Genomic DNA, 25,558 nt, shown 5'->3' with positions numbered 1-25,558 from the left:
GCATGACGTGATAGTAAGTCCCAAAGCTTGTCCACTTTTTTTGTGAAGAAAAAGTGATGCTTTTGAGTGTAGCAAAGAGTATATATTTTAGGCCGTAGTACTAGTAGGCGAATTGAGACGCAGTACGTGTTTTTAATTGATTTAAAACAAACCAAGTGCAAATTCATAAGTCAGCACAATTGCTGAGTATTTTCTCCTTAAAACTGCAATGAACCAAAGTCAGTCTCAAACACGGTTTGAAATTGCTGTTCTCAACGCCAAAATGCTGTCGTAAACAATCCCGTCAATGGGCTTTAGCATATCATTAACTGCTGCGAAGCAGGGGAGTCTCAAGAGAAGCCAGGTTATACAGGTATGTTTTTCTGGTGATATGAAAATTCAGGTAGATTTAACAATATAGCGGGTGAATTATTCATATGATGTGTATTACAACGTTATGATGAACTATATGCCTTTCTCCACTGACATTCGAGTTGTTCAAAGCATTTCGAAGGATGCTGATTTAGGCTAAAATGCATTACCATTCTGATACAACGATTTGTAGATGACCCAGTATAATTCACTCTTCCACTTCTTCTGAATCAGTTTCTGGTTCAAACATATATGGCTGACTTAAACCAGTATTTCCACTGGCCATAGTAAACGGTGCACAATAGTAAGGTTGATTGAGTGAAACAGGTAGTCCGAGCTGGTGTAATACAAGGTGGAGGCGGGGACTAATTTGTAGATTCATGGTTTCCACGTATATTAAATGAAGCAAGGGTGTAGAATTACAGTCAAGCTATTTTCAGGAAGAAATTATTTTTTACAAAAAAAAAAAAGTTCAAATGTCTTTGGTGATCAAAGATGAGTTCTAAGGGATAAGATTGACTACAGGGGGACTTTATATAATCACTGAGTGGGCATAAATATGACAGTCTCCATCTTTTGAAAAACTCACAGCAGTTGTCTTCATCAGTGGCGTCTACACAGTCTTTCTCTCCATCACAGAGGAAGTTTTCTGGGATGCAGCGAGTTTTATTGTCACACTGGTGTTTGCAGTCGTGTGAGCGAGTGAAACAGTCCATTTCATCAGAGCGGTCCTGACACTGAGGTGTGCCGTCACACACCTGCTTTCTGTCGATACACATCCTCCCATGAGCGCACTGGAACTGATCTAGGAGGAAACGTTTGGTTTAAATGCCACTTACACATGTCTTTGCTTCAGTTACGAATCAGCTTCATGTGTTTTACCTGCTTTACACTTATATTCACAGCCCCGTTCATCAGATCCATCCTTACAGTCCCTCTCTCCATCACACACATGAGTGTAGAGGACACACTCACGTCCATCCTCACAGGGTTTAGAGCCCAAACGACACTTTAATGGCCCTGAGGTTGAAGATTTAGCAGCCATGGTGGTACATCCCATCTCATCTGAACCATCAATGCAGTGAGCGCGACCATCACACACCAAATTTCTCTCCACACACTTACTTCCATCATTACACAGGAAATCATCTGGAAGAACAAAGCATTTTTCAATTAAAAATTTCCTGCAGTCTAATGACCTCTGCACACCAAGTCAGAAACACAATAAAACTAAGCAAAATGCACAAAAAGCAAAGCAGCAAACCTAACCATGTCTCTGTAGGAGCTCCGTAAAATGCATCATTCATTTTTCTGGTCTTTCTGCATTCAGATTTAGGCTTTGGGCACATCCCTAGTTAATAAATTACCTTTTTTTTTTTTGGGTGAAATATGCCTATCATAAAGCATACCTGGCTTTGCACACATGTCCAAACATGAGGCCTCATCAGACCCATCTGGACAGTCTTTCTTCCCATCACACCGCTGAGATCGACTGATACACACCGTTGAGCCTTGACACAAAACTAGAGGACTTTTGCAAGTCACCTCAGTAGGATGAACATCTTCAGTCATCTTATCTGAAGTGCATACAAAGCTACAAATAAGTAACTGTAGCATAATCACACAAAATGAAGCCCAGAAGAACATTACAAACCTTGTTGGATTTCCCTGAGGGCAACAGATACGCTTACAACTCCATTCTCGACAGCCACCCCAGAGACACGAGCTCCGTCTTTACGGCTCCAAACGGTCAGGACGCTATTGAACAATGCCACCATGTAGGGTTCATAAGCAGCCACGATGGAGCCAGGAATCACCCAGTCTAAACCAGCTGCGTACTTCCTCATCTTCAATAGACTCATAACCTGCAAGTCTAAAGCAAACGTAACATTCAGCTGAAGTACATGAAAGCTAGTGTTCACACAAATGTTCAATTCAGAAAGAGGACACTCACAAGACTCCATGTTCCAAAGGAAGTCATTCGCTTTTCTGTCAAACACAACGCTGTCGACTCCACTGTCCTCAAAGCTGAAGACAGATTCTGCTCTTCCACCAATCAGACCCAGTTTCATTCTCATGATCTGAGCTCCCTCTAGCCAGTACAGCTTTCCTCTCTGCCAATCCACAAACAGGTCTAGGATTGCAGTTTTGGCTTGATACAGCTGCCTGGAAATGCTTTGGTCAAGGGGGCCAATGGTTGAAACACCAATGGAAAGTTCATCACATGTCAGCCAATACAGATTGCCGGTTCTCTGGTCAACTCTGACGACGCAGGCTAAGGGACGAGACAAAGCAAGTCAGGATTACTCATGAGCTGGAATTATCAGTGGGAATAAGTGTAACCAATAAAAAAAAAATCGTATTTTGCTTACACCTATACATGTGAGTGTACGCATCAATTTTCATATGTTTAATATTTCCCAAGATAAATAGTATTTTCAAATATCAAGAATTATTAACTCATAAATATAATTAGGTTCAGGAATGTCACACCACATGGCATTTTACAATCTGATTAACCATGCGATGTCAATAAAACTAAAGGGATTAAAAACTAAATCAGTTAACTTTTTCCAAGCAATGGTAATAAAATATTATACCAACCTTTGTTTTTTTAATTCTTTTAATGAGGCTTTTATCCATCATGAAATATATCAGGAGAGTTTTCACTCTAAACTTTTGGCCCAACAAAATCAAGTGTGTGCAGATTGAAGCATCAGTGTTCAGGCCTTATGTGAAATGGTAACAACTTACCAGGTTTTAAAGTCAGAATGTACTCGGATAAGTCCTGAGAACGTATGTTAATCTTTACATGGCCCGTCCCATTACACCAAACCAGACATCCTCGCCGCCAGTACATGTCAAAGGACTGGATGTCTTCATCCGAAGTAAAGAGTTCAGTTTTCACAGGAGTCTTTCCAGCAAACTCCAAACTGTATATGGTTGTGGCAGTTGCATAGGCAACCTTAAAATCTGACAATGACGAGAGATTAAACAAATCGTGAAAAGCCAAGTTATAGACCAATCTTTGAATAAATGCTTAATATTAAATGCTAAATAAACAAACACACTTTCGCAAGATCCCCAAGACATGGGCAACGCTCCCTCAGGACACAGACAGGTGAATCCAACAGTGCTTTTCTTGGAGGGCAAACACAGTTGGCAGCCTGAGTTTTTACATGGTGTAAAACCTGCATGTACATGATGGAAACAATATTTAGTTAAGGCTTGAGCCAATGACATGGTGTAACCACTAGAGGTGTGCGATATTGACAAATTCTCAATATTTCCTGGGATTTTGTTGATAATGATCAGAAGTATTTTGCTGAGCTGTGTTATTGTGCTGGTCCTTGGCAGGTTTAGGACTGCCGTAGACCACTGACTCTTAAAGTTTTTGCCATTCTTCATATTTTGTGCAGTGGTCGTGACACTTGTGCGCACAGAAAGCCACTTAAGACAACACTTGAACGGTCATAACCACACAATTATGCCAAAATGCCCGTTTTGTCGAGTATCCTTGAAAGTCTTAAATGAGTTAAATGAAGTCTTAAACAGTTGAAAATGCAATGCGTATCAGATCGGCACGTAAACATAATACTGTATATCGCACACACTTAGTAAACACTGAATTCAGAAAGAAGGCATTTTCCGTTTACAATATGTAATTCACCTTGGGGTTGCTGAAGCGCATGGTAGACATTCAGGACAGGAAGCGAGGCTTTTAGGATGAATCCATCTTGTTTGGCAACAGACAGATTTTGAGGAGCCTGCCAGAGTTTTTGATCATCAGCCCAGTAGAACCAGCCATTAAATACAGCCAGAGTCTGAGCACGATTTCCTTGAAAGACACCCAAAAAGGTGTGCCGCCCAGTGCCATCTGTCCGGATGCTCTCAACTGACTGGAATATCAATTTAAAGATCTCAAAATAAATATAAAATCAACACATTTGACATACAAAATGAGGGTTTTTCCAAATGTAACGCACCATTTTATAAACACTGATCCAATACAGGCGTTGTGCTGCCGCATCCAACACAAGACTTCTTGGTAACTGTGCAGTAATAAACAACAGTGTTGTCCGATTCGAACCATCCATTTCCGCCCTCTCAATGGTTATTTCTTCATTCGTTGCTGTATTAATCCAAAATATGAAACTACGCAGAGGAAAAAAAGTCAGATATAAATGGTGCTCCTCAAATCTGTGTGAAGGTGAAAAGCAGTTTGTACCTCTCGATTGGGCTGAGGACCATATCGCTTGGGTCCATTTCTTTGGACATGACTTTGCCTACAGCACTACCATCAGCTGCACCAGTGTAGATGGCTTTCTGGGTAACACTCGCCCAATACAGCTGTCCAGTGAGCCAGTCGACGGCTAGACTCTTCACACCAGACTGCCCTGATAAGTGGGGAATAAAAACACATACATAACGTTTTTGGTCCATGCCAAAATATGAGGAATTTCTTCATGAATTTAGCAAAAATCCCTCCCAATGTCTAACCTGAATACAGAATCATGCTCTTCCGGTTATAAGCCTTGTAGATATTCCCATTTTGATCAGCCCAGTAAATGAAGTTCCTCTGGATATCATAGGTCATAGCTACTGGGTCACTCTCACTTGTAAAGAGTGGCTCATACACTCTGGTCTTCACATTCACTAACCCAATGAGTCCCTTCCTAGTTGTCAAAATCTTCATCACGGCTCCTTGAAACAACAATTAGACATTATCAGTATTATGTCTACTAGTTTTTACTTGTGAAATCTGAAAAATGTATGCCATAAGTTACCTTGTGCTTCACACGAGCCATTGCCAAGAGGTTTGAAACCATTCTGGCACAGACAGCGAAAAGAGCCTGGTGTATTAGAGCACAAATGCATGCATGGTCCAAAAGACTGATCACACTCATTGACATCTGCAATATAAAAGACAAGAATCCTTAACTCAAACTGAAAACACCGCAATAGATTTGTGTACAACCAATTACTTATTCTAAAACTGAACACTATTGGTCACGTGGAAGATGAACATTTGTCGATACAAAGGTAATGTTTGGAATTAGCAGTGTACAGACAACTGCATACTGCCGACCCATTACGTATTAGCAACAACTACTATTAGTTGTGCTTGCGAAGCGTCGCTATTGTTGAGAAGTCAAAATGTGCTAGCATCATGCTAAATCATGTTAGCATAATCTATCTTTGTGGTAAAATGTGCTAAGAACATGTTATCATCATGCTAATTGTTTAAACATGATGCTAACAACATGCTAATTGTGTTAGCATTACGTTAACATGTCATTTTGTTTTAGCATCATGCTAGACACATGCTAAAAAAAACACCCATATACATTTCAGAATATTGTAGAGAAATGGGGGTGAGCTTTTGTCTCAGGGCAGTGTAGTTGTGCACTGCAAAGCACCACTCACGTTTTCTTCAGAAAACGACGTACATCTAGTAATTATGCAACAGTTTGTCAAATTACATTCGTCTATAAAACAGTGCAGATACTGCATTGCAGATTCTGTATGACTTGTATGTGTGCTACTCCAAACACAGCCTGCTTAGAGGCACAAGTGCAACGACTGTACCTTCACAATCGAGTCCGTTTGCAGAAAGGGTCATTCCAGTGGGACAAGAGCACAAGGCTCCCCAAAGCTGGTCAGTGCAAGAATGGCTACAGCCACCATTGCCATCATGACAGGTTTTACCTAGTTAAGAAAGAAGAGAAACATGAATTCCAAATAATACAAAAAAAAAAAAGTAAACATAAGTAACCAAAATTAATATACAAACCAAATGAAACTAAGCCAATAACTAAATACAAACACCTAAACAATAAAATACTAAAATAACTAAAACAAATAAAATAAATGAGCCAACCTGTTGTTGGAGATATGCTGCATGATCAAATTCAAACATACTTCAAAAACAAAACACAAATAACATTGCGAGTCTTTATGTACCACATGTAAGAGGCTCATCCCTCCGATCCGAGCACTGAGCGACTCCATCACACCTCTCTCTCTGGCTTACACACCTGCCATCAGCGCAGCGCAGGCTCATCTTCCCACAGGAACCTACAACACGTCACACACATATAGAACAATCTTAGAGATCATCAACAAAAAAGGACATTATGATATTCTGGACATCAACAGAAGTGCTGTACAACATATAGGGTGTCGTTTTTTTAGCCGTAACCCAGAGTTTCCATTGGCTTGCGTGTTGAGTGCAATACTCAAAGTTCACAGGACAGTGAAGTGAAGGCATTTACATGCACAATCATACACCAATGAGTAACAATGGTAAAGTACCCTTATTATGCTTTTTTTCAGATGTTACCCGTCAGGTAGTGTGTGATATATGGCTGTTTGTGAATATAAAAGCTGTGTAAAGTCTCAAAGATCAAAGTGCAGATAAATAGAGTTATTGTCTCCAAAAAGAAAGCGATTCTGAACTGCCTGAATCAAGTCGTCAGTAATTCCAATCTAACGACCTGCTCGAACCTGCATAGGGTTGGTAAAAAATTATTATAAAAAATAAAATATATATATATATATATATATATATATATATATATTAATAATATAAAATAATATAATATATAATAATATATATATATAATAAATATATATATATATAACTTACCTACGATGTAGTAGGCGAAAACAACAGTATGTGATACAAGTGGTATGTCCGAATTCAAGGTACTCAAAGAGTAGGTAAAAAGTCCCCAGATGATCTAGTGTGCATTCTGTGCATACAATGAACACTTTTCTATCATATGAGGCCACAGGAGAGAAATATGAGAAAGTGTGTATTTTGACCATGAATGCATGTAAACCAAATCAGGAATCTTTAAAATAGCAAATTACAGGCACTTTTCATTTTCCACCAAATACAACTATCTGAATCTTTTCCATTCAATTTTGCAAACATTATGTGAACAAATTCCCCTTGTGTTAAGACTCTGATAATCAGAGCTTGTCTCTTCTTGAATTTACTTTAACCAAGTGGTACAGCAATTTAACAAGTCAGTTCAAGTGTCAAATGCAATGACATTCATACACCATATAACGAGTTGACACTTCTAGAGCATCTCACCACACGCTTCTTCATCAGAGTCATCGCCGCAGTCGTTGACGTCATTGCAGAGAAGGTCTTGCGGGATGCAGACCTTGTTCTTGCACTTCCAGTCACCCGAGAGACACCCTAAACGCCAGCTGCAATCCCACTCGTCTGAAGCATCAGGACACTGGGGCCGCCCGTCACAAACAGCCGACCCAGGCACGCACCCGGAGCCATCCGCACACTCAAAGTCCCCTGCTTGACATACTAATGGTATAAAACGTATGCTTGTTTGTTAAGTGTTTTTCTTCCATAGAATCAAGCTGCAATCGAGTGACTACAACAAGATTATTGTGAATGTAAAGAAACAGGCGGTACACACAACAGTCCATCTCGTCAGACCCGTCCTGGCAGTCGCTGACAGCATCACAGCGCCATCTGTGCGGCACACACACCCCATCATCACACTGCCACTGGCTCCTGCTGCAGTCTCCATACACACCTGAGAGAACATTCACAGCCCTCCTTCACTTTCAGTGCTTCTGACACATACTCATTATACGACCACTCAATACTTCATACTAAATGCATGAAATGAATACTTTTCAGCAGGTAAAATGAAAATAGGGATGTCCAATTTTGTTTTCTTTATAGCTTTTTCAGTGGCATACCTACTCACATCTATGATTTCCTGATTGAGAACTGAACACACATTTACCATTTGCAAGAAAAACGATAAAAAAAAAAACTATTATATGAATTATATAAAATTGCAACATAAAACTTGGCCTGCAAATGTGTTCCTTCATATTTTTGTGGAAAACATGATACCCTGTGTGTGACAACATTTATTTTAAATAGCAATTGTTGTGCAACAATGTGAAAGTACTGACACTTTCGGTTAATTTAATGCATTTATTGCTGAAAAACAAAAATCTTCATGAGCAGAAAGGGTAGTTTTTTAATATTAAGATTATTGGAGTCAATAGAAAAATAAAAAAAATATATGAATCAAAATGAATCAAACTCTGAAGTGTAATTTCCTAAATTTTGAATGGTGGTGTGACATGGGTTTTATTGTGCTTACTTGTCTCAGGATGGAAAAATTATAATATAACTTTGTTACTTAGGTTAGTTTAAAAGGACAGAATTCATACAACAGAAGTACTGTAGTTTGAAGAGAGTGTCTGAAACAAACAAACGAAATTAGTCACTTGTGAAACCGAACTGAGACGCATCCTTATTACAACTAGCCCCGGTTTCTCCTTTAGCTATGTTTTATCGGTGACATATTAAAATAAAATGTCCTGCCGCTTTTGTAAGTTTATAATCTAAAGGCGAAAGGCAAGACACTGACCTGGCAGTAAGGCGAAGACTGCCGTGCACCAGCAGATTACACGCCTCAGGTCCATCACACCTGTTCGAGCCACGCGCGCCGGCGGGCCAATCACAGTCCTTTATACGCTGGAGAAGACGCGCTCAATCATGACGTCATGCAGGCATGTCAAATAAAACATCTTTGGTTTTAAATAATAAGTATATACAGTACATTACCGATCAATAGTTTGGAATAATTAGGATTTTTCAAATATTTTTTTAAAGGACTCACCAAGACTTCATTTAGTTCAGTACAAATACACAAAGTTTAATTTGCATTTTTCTTTTTTTTTTTTACACAACATAATGATAATGTCACAAAATGTAAATAAAATGATTTACAAACATAAATACATATCTGAATAATACAGAATATAATAAAATATTAAAACAAAACATTAAATAAAGTGTAAAAATACATTGCATATGAACAAAGTACTTGTGGGATGATTGTGCACATCACTGACACATTTTGAGTCTTATTGAAAATTCCTACATAATATTAACATTTCATCTATAATTTAATTTGTAGCAAGAAAACATGAAAATATTAGTCTAGTCAAAGTTTTAGAAATATAGTACAAAAACAGTGAGTAACAAAATGTCTATTACTAAATAATATAATTTTATTGTGGGTAATTTCAAGATGCAATTTTGCCAAATTATGTAGAAGAGATTAAACTATAATAGTTAGGCCTGGTTTCACAGACAGGGTTTAGATTAAGCCAGGATTAGGCCTTAGTTCAATTAGGACATTTAAGTAGCTTTTATACAAACAAAACATTAGGGGAGAGTGGGGTGAGTTGTGCCAGTTTTTACTCAAAGTGACTTTAAAGTGAGGCCATGACAGTAATGCCTTCAACTTAAGGATGTACATGTATTTCAGGATGTTGTGCATCCCTGAGAACAATAACTTTGGATCTGAAATAAATAGTTTCAGAAATATAGCTTTTGGGAAAAAAGTGGTCTCATGGCACAACTTGCCCCTGGTGCGGGGTAAGTTGTGCCTTTTGGGGAAATATGTTGGGGTAAATTGTGCCAGTGCTTTCTGAAGTAAAACAGAACATTTTACTGTTATGAACCGTATGCTATATGAAAGCAAGACAAATTCAATACAAAATGACTAATTTAAGGTTTATTTAGATATTGTCACCCTGGAATACCATAGCATGCGTTTTTCCTACTATGGTCAATTGCATAGGGATTTTGTATTGAACACAACTCTGGATCACAGTGTCACAGAGACAAGGGGGCGGGCTCATTTTACTCAGACGACCAATCAGTCTCTCAGGATCATTGTGAAGCTATCAAGCTACGCCCTAGCAACCATTTAGAGCACCATAGCAACACAATATATGATATTTGTGATTCATTTCAGGCAAAAAAGGCTTTGGCAATAGATGCCTGTTGACAGAACGCTGTCTGTCAATTATGTAACATAAGAATAAAGTTACTAGGCTAATTTCTAAACATCCTATTGTGACTTAGGCCACTTAAAAACTGAATAAAACTTCTCTTTATTAACATAGTGCAAACTCAAAACTGAAATCAGTGTTAGCTCAATTAAACAAATAGCAGGTAGGCCTAAGTCAAACACTGATGAGGCATGCCCATCTCCTCACTTCTCAAGATTATCCCCTGTAAGTATGTAGGTCTCTAGGTGGTCTGGATCTGGCACAACTTACCCCATGCCCTTTGGCACAAATCACCCCAGACCCACAAGTTTGAATAATTAGCATGATCCAGCAGTTAAGAGCTAACATCATGCTAACTGTATAGACTCATTGTGTAGCCTACTAAAGCACTAAAACATGTGTGAAATGTTTTCAAACTTGTCTATAATTGTCCAGACACTACAATCAAAAAACCTTAATCATAGAAAATTTACTTTGAAAGGGAAAAAACAGTTTTTTGCACTAAAATGTGCTTAACTCTCATGCCATGTATCTCTCTTCTTTGGAGGATGAGTAAAATTGATTGCTTTTCAAAATTATGTGGTCACATGACCAAATTATTCTATGGTTTTCCAGAACAAGGGGTGGAACTACTTCCCCCCCGGCACAAATCACCCCACTCTCCCCTACTGTTATGCATCTTGAGACAAAACAATGGCACTGACATATTTTAAGATATATCAGAGCAAGATGCTTAGTTAATGTAATTATAATTAATAATGAATTTAAATAAAAATAATTTAATTATTTTTACGGATGAATTTTAATCTAGACCTACTTAATGTAATTCATATTTAATTATTATTTTAAAATTATATTTTTGAGCAATATTACCTCTAGTTTCCCCCATCTCTCCAATACAGAGGTTCTTCCTGCTGTATCTCAAGAAACTGTGCAGATGTCACGTTACATGTCTCTGTCCGGAAAGGATGAAACATGTACTCTACCTGTACACGTTTATTCATGCACTGTAGTAAAAAAAAAAAAAAAAAAAAAGTACAATCAACTTGGATGTTTAAGTCATTTTAAACTTAAATTACATTAAACTGACTTTTACAAAATTAGTCGAATCTTCTTTAACTTATAAAAAATATATATAAATTCCTTCATTTATTTGGATAAGCTAAAGCAATGTAAAAACGTGTTGTCATAACTTACTGATTTTATATATATATATATATATATATATATATATATATTTTTTTTTTTTTTTTTTTATTATTATTATTATTATTTTTTTTTTACAGTGTGCTCTTGACAGCAAAACAACATGCAGCGATTGAATAATGGACAATGGTGACATCTAGTGATCATGAGCTGGTATTGCTTTGTGTGCTTTTTGTTATTACTGGATTATGTGCTTGGGCTTTATCGTTACATTAAATCACCTTTATGAAGAAAAAAAATATATATATAATTTAGACCATATCTTGACATATTGCTATAATGATTTCCCTAATCTCACACTTTTGCCCATTTCTCGACGTTACAGCGAACATCACCACTGTTGAGGGCAGAAAAACAATGGTGATTATTTTTTTAAACGTGTGTGTGTGGTGTGTGTATGTATGTGCACGCTGCCTCGTAATCTTTATTACAGATGCTTTATTACCGCAAAGGAGCACAGGTGGTTTATAGCACACGCTTATGGGATGTTTTAGTCCTATTTGTTACACACTGAATGGCGGATGAACGCACACAACACATCCCACTCTCATAGTAATGTTATTTAGAGGCAGTAACTCGTTTGCAATTTCCCCACCCCGTTCGCTTCGAGTCTATTATGAAGTCAATAGATGGACAGCCACATTGACAAACCACTGCCTTCTACTAGAACCTAAACATCGCTAATTAGAAGACACAATCTGATTAGCCAATAAAAATCGACTGTAGTTTGCATATTCAATTTTTATCAAGACTGACGGTTTTATAAGCCAATCGACGATAAGCATATCCATGACAGGCTTCTCGTTTATCCAATGAAAAGATAGAAGGCGGGGCTTGTGCAGAGCGCGTATCGCGTTGCGTGCTTTAAGGTTAGGTTGCGCGCGCTGGAGGCCGTCGTCTGCTGCTGTAATTCGGCTACAGTGGGAAGGAAAATATTGTTTAAAGTCGACTTTTACCCACCCACGAATAATCCGTTTCGCTGGGATTTTACGCTACTCCTTCCTTACAGAGAAAGTTTCTCGCTAAAAGGGTGAGTTGAAGGGTAAATGTGAAGATAACGGCTCGCGAACCCGTTTGAAAGCTGTTTATTTTTCTGTCAAAGAAAGTAGCGCAGGCTGCTAGCGGTTTCCACAAACTCAACGGCCACGCAAACTCACACGCTTCTCATAAACAGGCAAATGCCGATTTTTCGCTTTTGCACAGATGAAAGAGTTTATAATGCAGCGATTAATGTAAGTGTATTGATCCTGGGGTTTGTTATATCGCAGGCAGACCGGGACAGTGAGTCGATTAGCGGCCCATGCAGCCATAACAAGCCCGTGATACTCCACCAGATCACTGGAGAAGGTAAACAATGCGTTTATTTATTAATTATTAGTCATTTAGAGCTTACAGATGAGTTAATGGCGAGCAGGGTCTGTTTGGCTCGACTTCTATGCATGATTAAGATGATACCAGCTGATGTACATGGTGATGTTTGTTTTGCCCATACATATGTTTTTGCTTTGGCGTTTTTTGTACACAAATGCATTCATAAGAATATTGTGATATAACTTACTCTTGCCTTATTGGCCTCTGTGTATTGCTCATCGCAGGGTTGGGCTGTCAAAACTTACAGAGCTGTCTGCCTAGACAACATTTTTGGGCTTCAAAGTTGCATTTCTAAATGCTGCTGACAAGGAACGCGCCAAAACGTTAGAATCAAACATTCCAGCACGCGAATTATAGGCAAAGTTGAGCGTTCCATTTGAGCATTCCATTTGAGCGTTCCATTTGAGCGTTCCATTTGAAACTTTCAAAGCATCTGTGATGCTCAAATTTTGTGAACGTTCAATTAAAAACGTTCAGAACACTTCAATGATTTCCTGCTTACTGTGTTCCAAATGCGTTTATTTTGTGCTTTCCACTTTGGTCCATAATACCAGAAAACTTAAAGCAAAAATCAATCTTCCAGGCGTGTCTATATCTCATCAATGCACTGAAAAAACTAAGTAAAATTCCATATGTGCAATTTACTTAACTTATTTAAGTAGACTTACTGTTTCTTTCGCAAGTTAAGTCAAATTATCAAAGTAAATAATAACTTTATTTGAAGTTTACTTTGCAATACTTATTTCTCAAACAAGATAACGCTGAATTAAACCATGCTTTTAAAGTGTATGCTTTACTTAGAAATATCTAAGTAGTAAATTATACAATAGCTATTGTGTAGACACCATGTTTACATAATAGAGGTAACACAGTTCCCACCCGAACACAGGAACCTCGATACTTGGTACAGAATGACGGTAATATTTGATGGATTGTTTTTGAGTGTGAATGTCATTTTTAATAAAGAAAATTAACTCCAGATGCCACAAAACAGCGCGTGTAAATACAGCTAGAAAAATCAACTTTATTAATTATTCGTGCTCCAGTGCATGATGGGAACACCATAACAGAAAGTTGAGTTGATTTTACTTAATTTTATAACGCTGATATTTACGCTTAATTTCTTCAAGCTTGAATTGAGTGTTAATATAGAATTATATTCTTTTTCATGTAGAAATTACATTTGTTTTTTAGAAGTATTTACTTCACAGCAAAATAATTTTTATCAGTGGGCGTTTAATATTTAATTTAAACCGTTCAAATAGACGCGTTGCCAAAAAAAGGTGAACGTGCCCCAAAATGACTGGTATGTTATAATAAATCTTTCAAATGCTCCCGAAATCTGCTATTCATGCTCGAATGTAACTTTCCAAATGTGCCTTTGATGTGCTAAAATGCTTCAAACGTTCTATTGAAATCATTCAGACTAGCATGTAAGTGCTGTCAAGCTTGACCGATTTGAGATTTCAAATGTTGAATAGTTTCACTAACGATTTTTTTGGTTATCGGTCGATTATTTTGATGATTAGGTGGTTTTTTTTTTTATGGTAATAAAACTAGACCTAAGTGAACAACTGCCTTTAAGATGAATTAATACATGTATAATAACAATGAGGCAATAATATTTGGTTTAAATAAAGTATCAAAAGCAAGTAGCCTAATCGTTTGGTTTTATATAACAACACTGTTAAAATACATATTATGCCTAATAATCTTATGTACGTTATGTATTATAACAAATGCCTGCAGGTGTTGTTACACTCTCTACAGCAGATCAGATCCTTGTTTAATATTCGCCAAACAATATTTAATTCAAATGTTCACTTAATCTTTCATATTTGGCCACTTCTTTATGATAGAAATGCTACAGCCACTGTAATTTCTTGAACAAGGACATCAAAACATGCAAACTCAGAGCGAGCGTTTAAACCTTTATTTTGAAATTGCGAGTTTGAATATGTATGTATTCTCCTGTGTTGGCGTATGTTTATACATGATTTATCTTACAAATCTGATGAAATGGCGCACGTTGTGTTCCTAGATGAATGTTATAAGCAACTCAAACTCACAGCATAAGCAGAGACTGAGTCTGAGACGCTTCATGCATGTGAATGATAACACGTGGAGCAACATTTACTGTGAACGGAGCCGCGCTGAGACTTGTAAATAAAGCGCATATATTAAACCCACAGGACATGTATTAATTGAATTGAATTGCAGCCTCTGTTAATTCTCAATAGCACTATGCTATAGGATGGCTTTTAAAAATGTTTTAATACATTATGCAGCCTTAGAAAACAGCCTAATATAATAATGCGGTTCACGGATTCTCGTTCGTGGAAGGCGTGACACGGGTAAATTGCAATCAAAGATTTTTTTAAATCGAGTAGCCTACTCTAATTTAATCGAGGAATCGTGACCCTAGTTACTCTTCATATAAGCAAGACAATTAGGAGGATTTGTTTGGGTTTGGGTTTTATTACATTAGCACATTTGGCTGTGACGGGCGAAGAAACTCTTCCAGCCCAAAGCGTCTGAAAAGTCCATTAGATCATTAAATCTTTTCTGATGTCATCCCTTCTCAAAGTCGAATGCATTTGCTGAAGTTGCATTTCGAGGTGTTTTCTCATTGCCCGTCATTTCCCTGATCATAAATGGCACCCGGAGTAATGGTATGTTGTAAGCCTAACCGAAATGATCAAGATGTTTTACTTCCACTTCCCCATGTTCACAACCTGGCAGGATTCGCCTGGTTTCTGTGCGTAGATTTTCTTCTTATGCGGAACCTCTTTTCAAATGAAGTCCTAAACCCTTTTAAATGAAAGGCTAGCTTGTCCTCTGCAGTTTTTTTCCTGTAGAAAATAGTTGTCAATGAAATCTCTCATTTGCTGACTAGGGTTGAGTCACTACTGAAATCTGAGTGGCTGAGACCAAAGCAAGAGTAATTCCACGGTTCTTGGTAGCACAAGAAACGCCAGTTGTATTGAACGCGCTCCTTTATTTAAAGCTGACGTGTGATTTCTGCTCTACTAGTGTCACCAAATTGCAAAAATTATGTTTTAAGTTTCTCAAGCACTCATTGGTCAAAAAACAGATAGTCCAGACTCAACGGCATTGGCGTAAGAAATGGCTTCTTTGTTGTCTCTGCATATTTAATTACAATAAGAGAATGTTTTTACACAGTTTTAAGTCAGTGTGTGAAAAAGAAATGAATACTTCTATTCAGCAAGGGAAGCATTAAATTAAAGTAAATTAAAGACATTTGTGACACCGTTTTAATTTCAAATAAATGCTGTTCTTTTGAACTTTCTATTCATCAAAGAATCCTGAAAAAAATAAATCAAGGTTTCCAAAATATTAATCAACACAACTATTTTCAGATTATATTCACAATAGAAAAGTTGTTTTAAATGATAATATTTCACAATATTTCTGTTTTTACTGTAGTTTTGATTAAATAAACGCGGCCATGGTGAGCATCGTTCAAAAAACATTTGGGGCATCTCACCGACCCAAGACTGTTGAATAGTTGTGTAAAAAGTGTATTAAAAAAACAACAAAAATGAACCAAATTGGTTCATGATTTTCAATTAATTATTGGGTAATAAAGCCTCAGTAGTGACCAATAATTATAATACAGAAATGGGTTAATAGCTATAGAATGAATAATAATAATAATAATAAAAAGCAATACAACAAAGAAGAGACAAGTGAATGAAGTCTTTATTTTGCAATTGTAATCAGGGCAAGAAACAGGATGGAGGTGCTAGTGTCATCCCTGAAGTTTGGTCTTTACAGAGTCTGTCATCAGCTGTTCTTGATTTCTGCTTCTCTCCACTCAGGTGACCCCTCGCCCCCCTTTCCTCTCCCGTTTCCTAAGCTTCTGTCCCCTGCCCCCTCATAATCAGCCCAGAGACCCTCTTCCTAAAAGCCAGTTAGGAACGTTGGGTCTGTTCCTCCCCATTCTCCTAGCCTCCATCTGTCTCTCTAACTCTGACCGCTCATCGGACACCCCAAAAACATGTCCTCCATCTTGCCTTTCACTCCGCCCGTGGTGAAGCGCCTGCTGGGCTGGAAGAAGTCGGCCAGCGGTTCGAGCGGAGCGGGAGGGGGCGGAGAGCAGAACGGCCAGGAGGAGAAATGGTGCGAGAAGGCCGTCAAAAGCCTGGTGAAGAAGCTGAAGAAGACGGGCCAGCTGGACGAGCTGGAGAAAGCCATCACCACACAGAACCTCAACACCAAGTGTGTCACCATCCCCAGGTACGCCAACACCAGAAGCCGCTCGCATTCCTGCTTTTAGCCCAGTGTCGTCTTAGACTCCGGAATCTAGCGCTTCAGTCTTTTGAAATGGGAAAACGCAAGAAAAGAAAAAAGAAGTGTCATTTATTCATCTCCTTGTCATTTGAAAAAGTATGCTGTAATTTAATAATCAGTTTATGTAAGTTTGAAGCGACATGAGGCCGAGTAAATATGTACTTTTTTAGTTTTAGATAAAGTATCCCTTTAATACGGTTAGAGTTGCAAACCGCATTGCATTCATCTTATTATAAACTCCTTTAATGATTTAGAAATGCTTTTAAGTTTAGAAGTAACCGTAGCCGTATCATTGCGTGTGTTGCTTCGTGAGTGAAGGTGAAGGTGTGACGCCGAGTTGCGTCTACCGTTGTAAAATATCAGCATTACTCCCCTTTGTTTCTTTCAATGATTTCTGCTCCATCTGTCTCGACTTGAGTTAAGGTCATTCTGTACAGCTCCACGTCACCTCCATTCTGAGCTCACGAAGGCTTCTCATGCTCTGTGAATGTCTGCGCTATCAACCATCAGGCTGCTTTTATTCCATTCATCATGACAAATGGTGAAATATCAGCGCTGCTATTTTAGGGAAATGCTAAGAGGAGAGGATGAGTTGTGTGTCCGAGCCACAACATATCAATAGTTTGAAACCAAGACGTTACAGATACACAAGGGTCGGGTGACGTCTGATACATTACATCTGTTTTCAGCCCTTTGGTGATATTTGAGAGAAATATATTGATGTATTTGCAGTTGAATGGATTTAGTTCCTTTGTAAATGTAAAATGCATTAATGTAAGAACTTGTAGAAAACAAGCTTCACATTTTTACTTTTAAATACTAAACATAATACACCCACACACCCACACACCCACACACACACACACACACACACACACACACACACACACAGTAGTCAACATTTGATGGTGGATCAAAACCTTTCATCAGTTGAATTTTGAACATCTTAGGACAACTTTGATTAACTTTTTTACAGCCTTATTAAAGCAATCCATAATCGTACATGATTAAAAACTAGAAGCGATAATGGAAATCTGAATTGTCCACTTTGAAGTTCCAGTTAAAAATGGAATTTCTTTTTTAATAAATCAAGTGTAAAGCAGTCGTTATGATCTGCAGTTGGTCAAAGTGCAAGATCAGCATGATATTCACAGTAGCTGTTTCCATCCAGATTTATATGTGCATTTTAGAATACCGTATAAAAAACGCTGGATGGAAACTTCAAGATGCGCCTAAATTCTAAAAAATGTGCATAAAAAGCTTGTCTGCTTAAGGCGATACAGAAAACTGATAAGAAAACATGCACATAAACTACACTGGAAACACATTTACCCTCCAAATTTCTCCGCGCATCAAAAGAGACACGTGACTTCCCAATGGGACGGCATAACTGGACTAAACTCGCTGAAATGTTGTTTTGGTCATTCAGAAATGCCTTCGCCTCGTCTGACACGACTTCCCAAAACAGAAGACATCTGCCTCCGAAATCAAGATAACACGACAGTGTTTATTACGTTTCACCTGTGTGCAAGTCATTTATTATATACGAATAAAAGACCCACAGTGGCTTCTGCTACTGCAGCAACTTCCATTTTTCTTATGTGATATTTGGCACCAGTTTATCAGGAAGTGGTTTTGTTCTCTTCAACTCCATGAATGGAAACGGTGTGTTATTCGAGATAAATAAATTTTCGCGAATAAGTTATATTCGCAACTTTGAATGGAAAACATTTTTTTTTGCTTCGTTTTATAACGCCAACATTCTATAAACCGTCCATTTGTAAGATCGCCACAGCCTGTTTTAAGATTTAGATTATCTAGCGCTTATGTAAAGGTTTAGCACAGGTTTTAGTTCTTTGCCGTCTAATATAGTTTAATTTTGCTGTAAGATGCTGAACAAACGTGAAAAGGGCATGAAAGCGGCTTTAAACATTTCCAGGGTTAAATCATTTGAAAAGGTGTTGTCGAAACCGATAACGCAAGCCGCTTGTAATGGCAAACAGGCCTTGTCCTTTGTCCTTGAGAGATTTATTTCTATTGAACCCTTTTTGAATTAATTCTAACTTCTCAAATCCACAGAGTCTTTTTAAGTGTGTAATTTAACAAATGCAGGCCTGAATGCGTATCTCCCTCTTTTTATTGAAACATTGTGCAATGGTTATTGTGAAAATGCTCTGTGACTTGGCACTATGCCTTCATACTTGATCAGGTTCACTCAGCAAAACCTCTTAAGACTGTATAGCTTACAGTAAATGCAGGTTAAATCTATCCTCCCTCCAGCTGAAATGTGTACAAGTGAACATTAAAATGATGGCTTTTCTCTGCTCAGATGCAGAGCCCAGGTCAGGCCTTCAGAAATGCTTCCAAGTCATCCAGAGGGCTTTGTCTTCCCTTGAGAGTGGATTCAGAGGGTGGGAAACTTTGCTTCCAGCATGTGTTTTCTGCTGCTAATCTGTTCTCTAACCTTGGAGGCTTGTGGGAACGGCTGGATCAGTCATTGTGTCCGCCGGTTGTCATGTTTGGTAATGGCAACGTCAAAAGCCTCCGCAACTGTCCTTTCCAGCCTCCCTCACATACCCGTGAACAAAAGGCTCAGCTAGAGAGTTCTTCATTTATGAAAGGGCATAATAGCTTGTAAATGAAATGAAGATTGATTTCAGATTTGTTTCCGTTTGTGCTGTACATCACATCCAGTGAGACCTCAAATATAAAATCTCCTGTGTTTTTTCTGTCTCGTGCTTTTCATACCATGATTCGCCCTGGAAAGTCGTGTAGAAACGATCATATTCATGAGATGAGCTTATGCAAATGGCACACTTTAAAAGAAGCTGGCATTAAATGATTTTCCACACAAAATCTGTTTTTCTGAAACTTTATTATAGTTTGAGAAATTCATTTTTCTCTCGCACCGTACAATGGAAGTCAACTCGTTCCGAATTAATATTGTTAAAGGATCTTGATGACTGAAATGAATTTTCATCTTTGTGGTGGAGCATAATTTTAATCCATTCCACAGATTTTCGAACACATTTCTATACAGTGTTTCATACAAAACCACTATTTACAGAATGTGCATATCTTGTGCATTTACTCTATCAAACTGAATTTCTTTTTGGCAGCATGAGAATAATACATCCACAATGTTTCAATTACTTAATGCTCAACATTTGTTCTGTTGTATTAGAGCAAATTAGATCCCTGTTTTTGTCTTGAAGTGAAGCACAAACATCACTTAAACACGTTACGATAAGCAGAATATGTACTGTATTGTAGCTGTACCGAACAGACTTGAATTTTCGAAGTTGAAATAGTTGCAAGTGAATGATTTATCATGTGCTTTTAAAATGCCGTGATGAAACCACCCTGTTTCCCTCCTTAAGGATTTTTATCCAGTTATCAAGTGCATTATACAGACCTGATGAAAGTCAGGAGATGATTTGTTCTTTTGTCATTTCAATAGTTGCTTGGGAAATCAGTCTTGAATTTTCCCAAGCAGATCCAGCTGTATGCCATGTGTTTAATTTGCACAAAACAAAATGTTCCTGCATGCGTACATCCAGAACTAAACAATACGAATAGGCGTTCAATTTTAGCTGATGTTTAGTCCTTTTTCATTACTTGTTACGTTACTCTTGTTTAAAGGGAAAACAAACCCGTATCTGTCTCGACCTAACTTCCTGTTGAAGATCTCCCCGCAGGTCTTTTGTACAGAAGTGCTGATAGGGTATCTGTAAGATGCCTTGAGTGAGTGTAAGAATGTGAAGAGGGTTTCTCCGAGAGGACCGAGCCGGCTGGCGCTGTGGCTTTTTCGGGTCTATTGATTGTAACCTGAAGACTCTGTTGTCTGTCTGGCTTTCCATACAGTAATTAAGGCCTGGCTTTCATTTGGTTTGATAAATGACTTTAGAATTGAGGGAAAAATCTTTTCTCGGTTCACAATGTAGTCAGAATATTAGTTATACCATATCTGTTAATTAGCCTTTGTATTATGGGATTGCCAACAAAAATGCAAATCAATACAACAGATCGTATAAGTGGGAGAGACAGTCATGTTAGCCATTTAAACAAAAGGATACATGTTTTATGTGAAAGGAAATCATTTTATGAGGCATTTAAAAAGACCATCTTGGATTGCTTGTTCAGACGTCTCTCGTGGGATTAAGATGTTGGTCACTTGGCACGTGTTCAAATGGAAGCCTGAAACGGGACACTCGTTGACTGTTCATTTGCAGGAATGATCCTGAGATTTGACAGAGACATATGGTTTCCTTTGTGATGGATCTGTTTTAATCCGTCCTGGGGATTGTTTTGATACGCAGCCCATTCATTGTTCCTGCTAAATCTTTGCATTGTATTTTAAGACTAAGTTTTCTTTATTAGCGAGTCACATGGTAGTCAAAGAAGGTGCTGCTTTAAAAGAACGTATTTTTTGCTTTCATCTCGTGCCAAGTGAGGGTAGCAGATGGACTCTGTGTGTGGTTTAGTGGGGATGGGGTCTCCGCTCACCAGGATACAAGGCTTAATTCCTTCCAAAAGTGTGTCATCTGTCTGGGACACGGACGCCCAGTGATGCTGGTGTGGGATCCAGATTTATCAGCTTGGTTCTGGTCACTTTGAATTAGGGTTGTGTGATTTAATTGTAAATGATTTTCGATTTCGTTTTTAGCGTCCAACGATCATGAAAACAAGATAATCAAGGTAAAATGATTATTGCGCGATTAATGTGGCAACAGTGTGCTTTCGTTCCTCCATAAGCCAAACTTAACCCTCTGGGGTCTAAGGTGTTTTTGGGGTCCTTGAGATGTTCTGACATGCCCTGACATTTTTGCTTTTTTCAGTTGCTTATAAACATATTAATGGCAAAAAAAAATTACACACTATTTAGCACAAACAGGGCTACCATGAAATGTGAGCAACAAGAATGTACATGTCTGCATTTTTGAGAGAATAATGTTTATGCGTGGTTATTGAAAAAACTAAAAACTAAAGTTTCTGAAATAAGGCCATAAAACACATTCTAAATATGTGCCAATAAGACTTTTGTCTAAAAGATGTCATCGCCTAGTGTTTTTTCTTCAAAATGAAGTGAAAATCACCCTGCCTTATCATTCACATAACACAATACATTGATTTGAATTTTGCAAAGCACTTTCTGTTTGGAAAGGCCATATGCGGAGTGGGCGTCAACGGTCATGTATATGTAGTGGTTCACACCTGAGGAGACAATGGGGCCCGCATACTTAATTAGCCATTCATTCAGGTGAGTCACTGAGCCACAAGAATGCAAGAGCAACAGTTGGAAGCATCTCAATTCTTTTTTATTTTTCCTCATATTGTGCTTGCAATTTGGCCTATAATATCCAAGGAAAACATGTCTAGTAATTGTGCAGTTAATTCTCATACTGTATTTTCAGTTTTGGAATATTTATGTGCTCCCCAAATTTGTCAATAATAAAACACAATAAAAGTTATTTAAAGAAAAGGCTTATATTTACCTTTTAATAGTTTGTTTACATCTACCTTGTAAATATATTTTTTTATTAAAAAGGTTACAATTACAACAACAATTCAAGTGTAATCTTTCTTTGTAAAAACTAAAGTATACATTTTATCATACATATTTCAAAGTTAAGGATTTGATTGATTATTTGATAACTTTATTTTTGACAAAACATATTATATTTAACATAAGCAAATATTGGCAAACAAAAGCTTATTTGAGGTGGCAGATATTTTACATTAAAAATGTATAATCTATCCAAAACTAATCAACGAAATGTTGTCTTTCATATGTCTGTAACATAGGTCTTTCATTTTTATTATAAGAAATATAAATGTTAATTTGCAGTTTAAATCCAGGAAATTTGTTAATGAAAAAATTATTAAAAGTAAGATACAATTGATGCAAAACGAAATTCGTTTTAAAGAAAGGATTTGTACTTTCTGTTTTGAGGTCTCTGTGAAAGTTTGAAAGTCTTTTAGTGATTTTTTTAGAGCGCTCGCGTCCATAATGGAGAACTGTCACGTAATATTGTTTTTTCCTCATAAATGCGAACACGAAAAATAAAAGACAAAAGACTTTTAAGTAAAACTTACTTCGCTCTTCAATATGCTGCCGTTCGTCGTCTGAGTTACAATCTTCCTCTGAGGAAAAGGTGCATTCTTCCTCGCCGTCCAGAATCATCTGAAGGGAGTCTTTATTACCGGAGAAGCGTGTCATACTCAAAACGCGATGAACTATCAGTAAGTCTGATGAAGAAACTTTTTATGGCATTGATCAGGGGGCGGGTGCGCTGCATACTAGATCATCTAACGATTTACATGTGAATCGCGCCGGGGGCGGGGCGGCCGCAGCTGATTATAGAGATAATGAGGCAGAAGGAAAAACGGTACCTCTCCTTGCTTTCAAACGGATTACATGAGTTGAAAACATTTGTTTTTTATATAAATTACTTCATTTAAAAGAGGAGATTTCAAGCTTCATAAAGACATATCTCACGTGCCTGTGTGAGAAGTATTCGCTGAGTTATGATTCATTTTCGGACGCGTTTCAGAATGAACGACACGGACAGAGAGAAGGCAGAACTCGCTTCGTGTTTATTTTTCTTTATTTGGCGAAAAGCACAACACTTTGTTTTTATTGTGAGTGTACACAAAAACAATACACACTTAACAGGATAGATTGATGTATAACACAAGCATATAAGATAAAAATTAATATTTTTATTTTATTATTTTTTTGCACTCATACGGAAAAAAACGAGCCTATCGCGCCGGCGCGATAGCCGACCTCAGGGGGTTAACATCCAAAACGGCCGAATAAGTGAGTGTTGTAAAATGCAGTCTACTGTTGCTAAACAGCGGGACGTGCCTGATATGAACTATCATTAAAAGCAAATTAAGCCGCGAAAGAGACGCTTCCCCGGTGTCTTTCTTTGTGCCAAACGCGCATAAGCAAAGGATTCTGTGGGCTTCAGATACGTGGCTAAACGGTCAAATAGCCTACATGCACAAATGCCAAGATGCCGTTTTAAGTGTCCTCGTAAATCCAGTCGGTTATGTCTTCAGTGAATGTAAACCGTTGAGAAAGAAAACGCGTGTAACAGTATATTGGATCCATGCATTAGCTCTTTGAGTGGCAGCGGCCTGATATTACTGCTCGAATTCAGTGTCATTAATGTTAATCAAACAATAACAAAGATAAAATCACTCAACTTTAGTAGCTTTAATAAGGATTAATCTATATTTATTGTATTGTATATTTACATTGGATTACTTTCAGTTTCTGTTGTAGGTTATTAGTTATCTGAATGCCACTGTTAGTACATCTCCCTGAACAACTTAAATCACTGTTTATTTAGGTTTTATCTTTTGTGTTGTTGTATTTTGTAATTAGTTTCTTGTGTTGCCGACTGTTTACTTGTAACCTGTAACTGTTTTGAGGATTGTAACTGTTTACTTGGCTCCATTACTTAGTAGTATTAACCTAGTAACCTAGTTTTTGCTGATGTAGCCTAATAAACCCATCCATAATTGTGAATTGTGAATAATTGTTTTACAGATAACTAAAATTGCTCATCTCATGAAATAAGACTTTGATTGATAATCTTGATTTCAATATCGACCACAATAATCGTGATTTATTATTTTTGCCATAATCGAGCAGCTCTACTTTGAATTGCTGATGGGGTCCATCTTATGATGGACTTTAATATAGGTTAGTCCTGATTTCTTTCTTTTTTTGTGACATTAAGTAATAAACCATTGCATTTTGGGTATAGGGCATTTGTAAAATATTTAGTCATTTCTTTTTAAATTACATTAATGTTTTCACCACTTATCTAGAGTCATGCAATATTGATAGAATTTCTGCAAAAGTTTATCATAGTTTTGTGAATTATCATTATTGTGCTTGAATGCACCTCTGATATCACACAGTGATCGGCCATCTGCTCTATTGTTAATTTGAGGGTTAATACTGAATCGGGTTTCTATTGTGTGCCGAGCGTGTGTGTTTTAAGAGCGTTTTGGGAAACCCTCCCATCCACTGGTGTTGAAACTGAAGTCCCCATCCCCCCTAAAGCAGGTCATGTGAGTTTATGTAAACTCTGTGGTTTCACTTCTTTAATGGCTTCGCATATACATTCACTTTGCTCTTTCTTTCTGCCTAAACACTGCATGGCATTTGAAATTCACTTTTAGTAAAGCTCAAACTGAGACTACAAAGAAAGTATCAGTTAATGGCGAATATTGGAGTGTTGTGGGGATTTTTTTTATTTTATAACTAAAATGCATAATTAAATAAAATAAAGGCAGGGTTAACGCTCAAAGTTAATCTTTAAAACACGGATTTAATAAAACTTAAACATGCATCTTAAAATGAATATACATGTTTGATACTGTAAATTGCAATGTTATGATGCCTAAATTGACAATTTCAGGTTTTAGTGTTTTT

The 25,558-nt window shown here is 37.6% G+C and overlaps 2 protein-coding genes across 7 annotated transcripts in view; one reads left to right on the top strand and one right to left on the bottom strand.

Moving 5' to 3' along the window:
* The window catches only part of LOC308683387 (uncharacterized protein), a 31,741-nt gene extending 22,893 nt beyond the window's left edge, over positions 1-8,848 (bottom strand). For both annotated transcript variants that reach the window (XM_081353855.1, XM_081353856.1), the window contains exons 1-17: positions 8,778-8,848; positions 7,803-7,922; positions 7,457-7,687; positions 6,316-6,429; positions 5,941-6,060; positions 5,139-5,264; positions 4,852-5,055; positions 4,580-4,748; positions 4,338-4,506; positions 4,022-4,250; positions 3,423-3,542; positions 3,106-3,324; positions 2,306-2,626; positions 2,006-2,224; positions 1,761-1,928; positions 1,234-1,500; positions 941-1,156 (exon numbers count right to left, since the gene is read on the bottom strand). In XM_081353855.1, coding sequence (XP_081209981.1) covers positions 941-1,156; positions 1,234-1,500; positions 1,761-1,928; positions 2,006-2,224; positions 2,306-2,626; positions 3,106-3,324; positions 3,423-3,542; positions 4,022-4,250; positions 4,338-4,506; positions 4,580-4,748; positions 4,852-5,055; positions 5,139-5,264; positions 5,941-6,060; positions 6,316-6,429; positions 7,457-7,687; positions 7,803-7,922; positions 8,778-8,832 — 3,067 coding nt within the window. In that variant the 5' untranslated portion in view covers positions 8,833-8,848. The remainder of the gene's footprint in view (positions 1-940; positions 1,157-1,233; positions 1,501-1,760; positions 1,929-2,005; positions 2,225-2,305; positions 2,627-3,105; positions 3,325-3,422; positions 3,543-4,021; positions 4,251-4,337; positions 4,507-4,579; positions 4,749-4,851; positions 5,056-5,138; positions 5,265-5,940; positions 6,061-6,315; positions 6,430-7,456; positions 7,688-7,802; positions 7,923-8,777) is intronic.
* Positions 8,849-12,285: 3,437 nt separating this feature from the next.
* The window catches only part of smad2 (SMAD family member 2), a 31,097-nt gene continuing 17,824 nt past the window's right edge, over positions 12,286-25,558 (top strand). For 2 of the 5 annotated variants that reach the window (XM_081354760.1, XM_081354758.1), the window contains exons 1-2: positions 12,296-12,448; positions 16,632-17,049. In XM_081354760.1, coding sequence (XP_081210886.1) covers positions 16,811-17,049 — 239 coding nt within the window. In that variant the 5' untranslated portion in view covers positions 12,296-12,448; positions 16,632-16,810. Of the gene's footprint in view, positions 12,449-12,686; positions 12,766-16,631; positions 17,050-25,558 lie in introns of all 5 variants that reach the window. The other 3 variants (XM_081354756.1, XM_081354759.1, XM_081354757.1) reach the window with 3 other exon arrangements.

Source organism: Scardinius erythrophthalmus, assembly GCF_964197995.2.
Source record: "Scardinius erythrophthalmus genome assembly, chromosome: 23".
NCBI lineage: Eukaryota > Metazoa > Chordata > Actinopteri > Cypriniformes > Leuciscidae > Scardinius > Scardinius erythrophthalmus.
The sequence above is the reverse complement of the archived record's forward strand: the minus strand, read 5'-3'. Positions and strand labels throughout refer to the sequence as shown.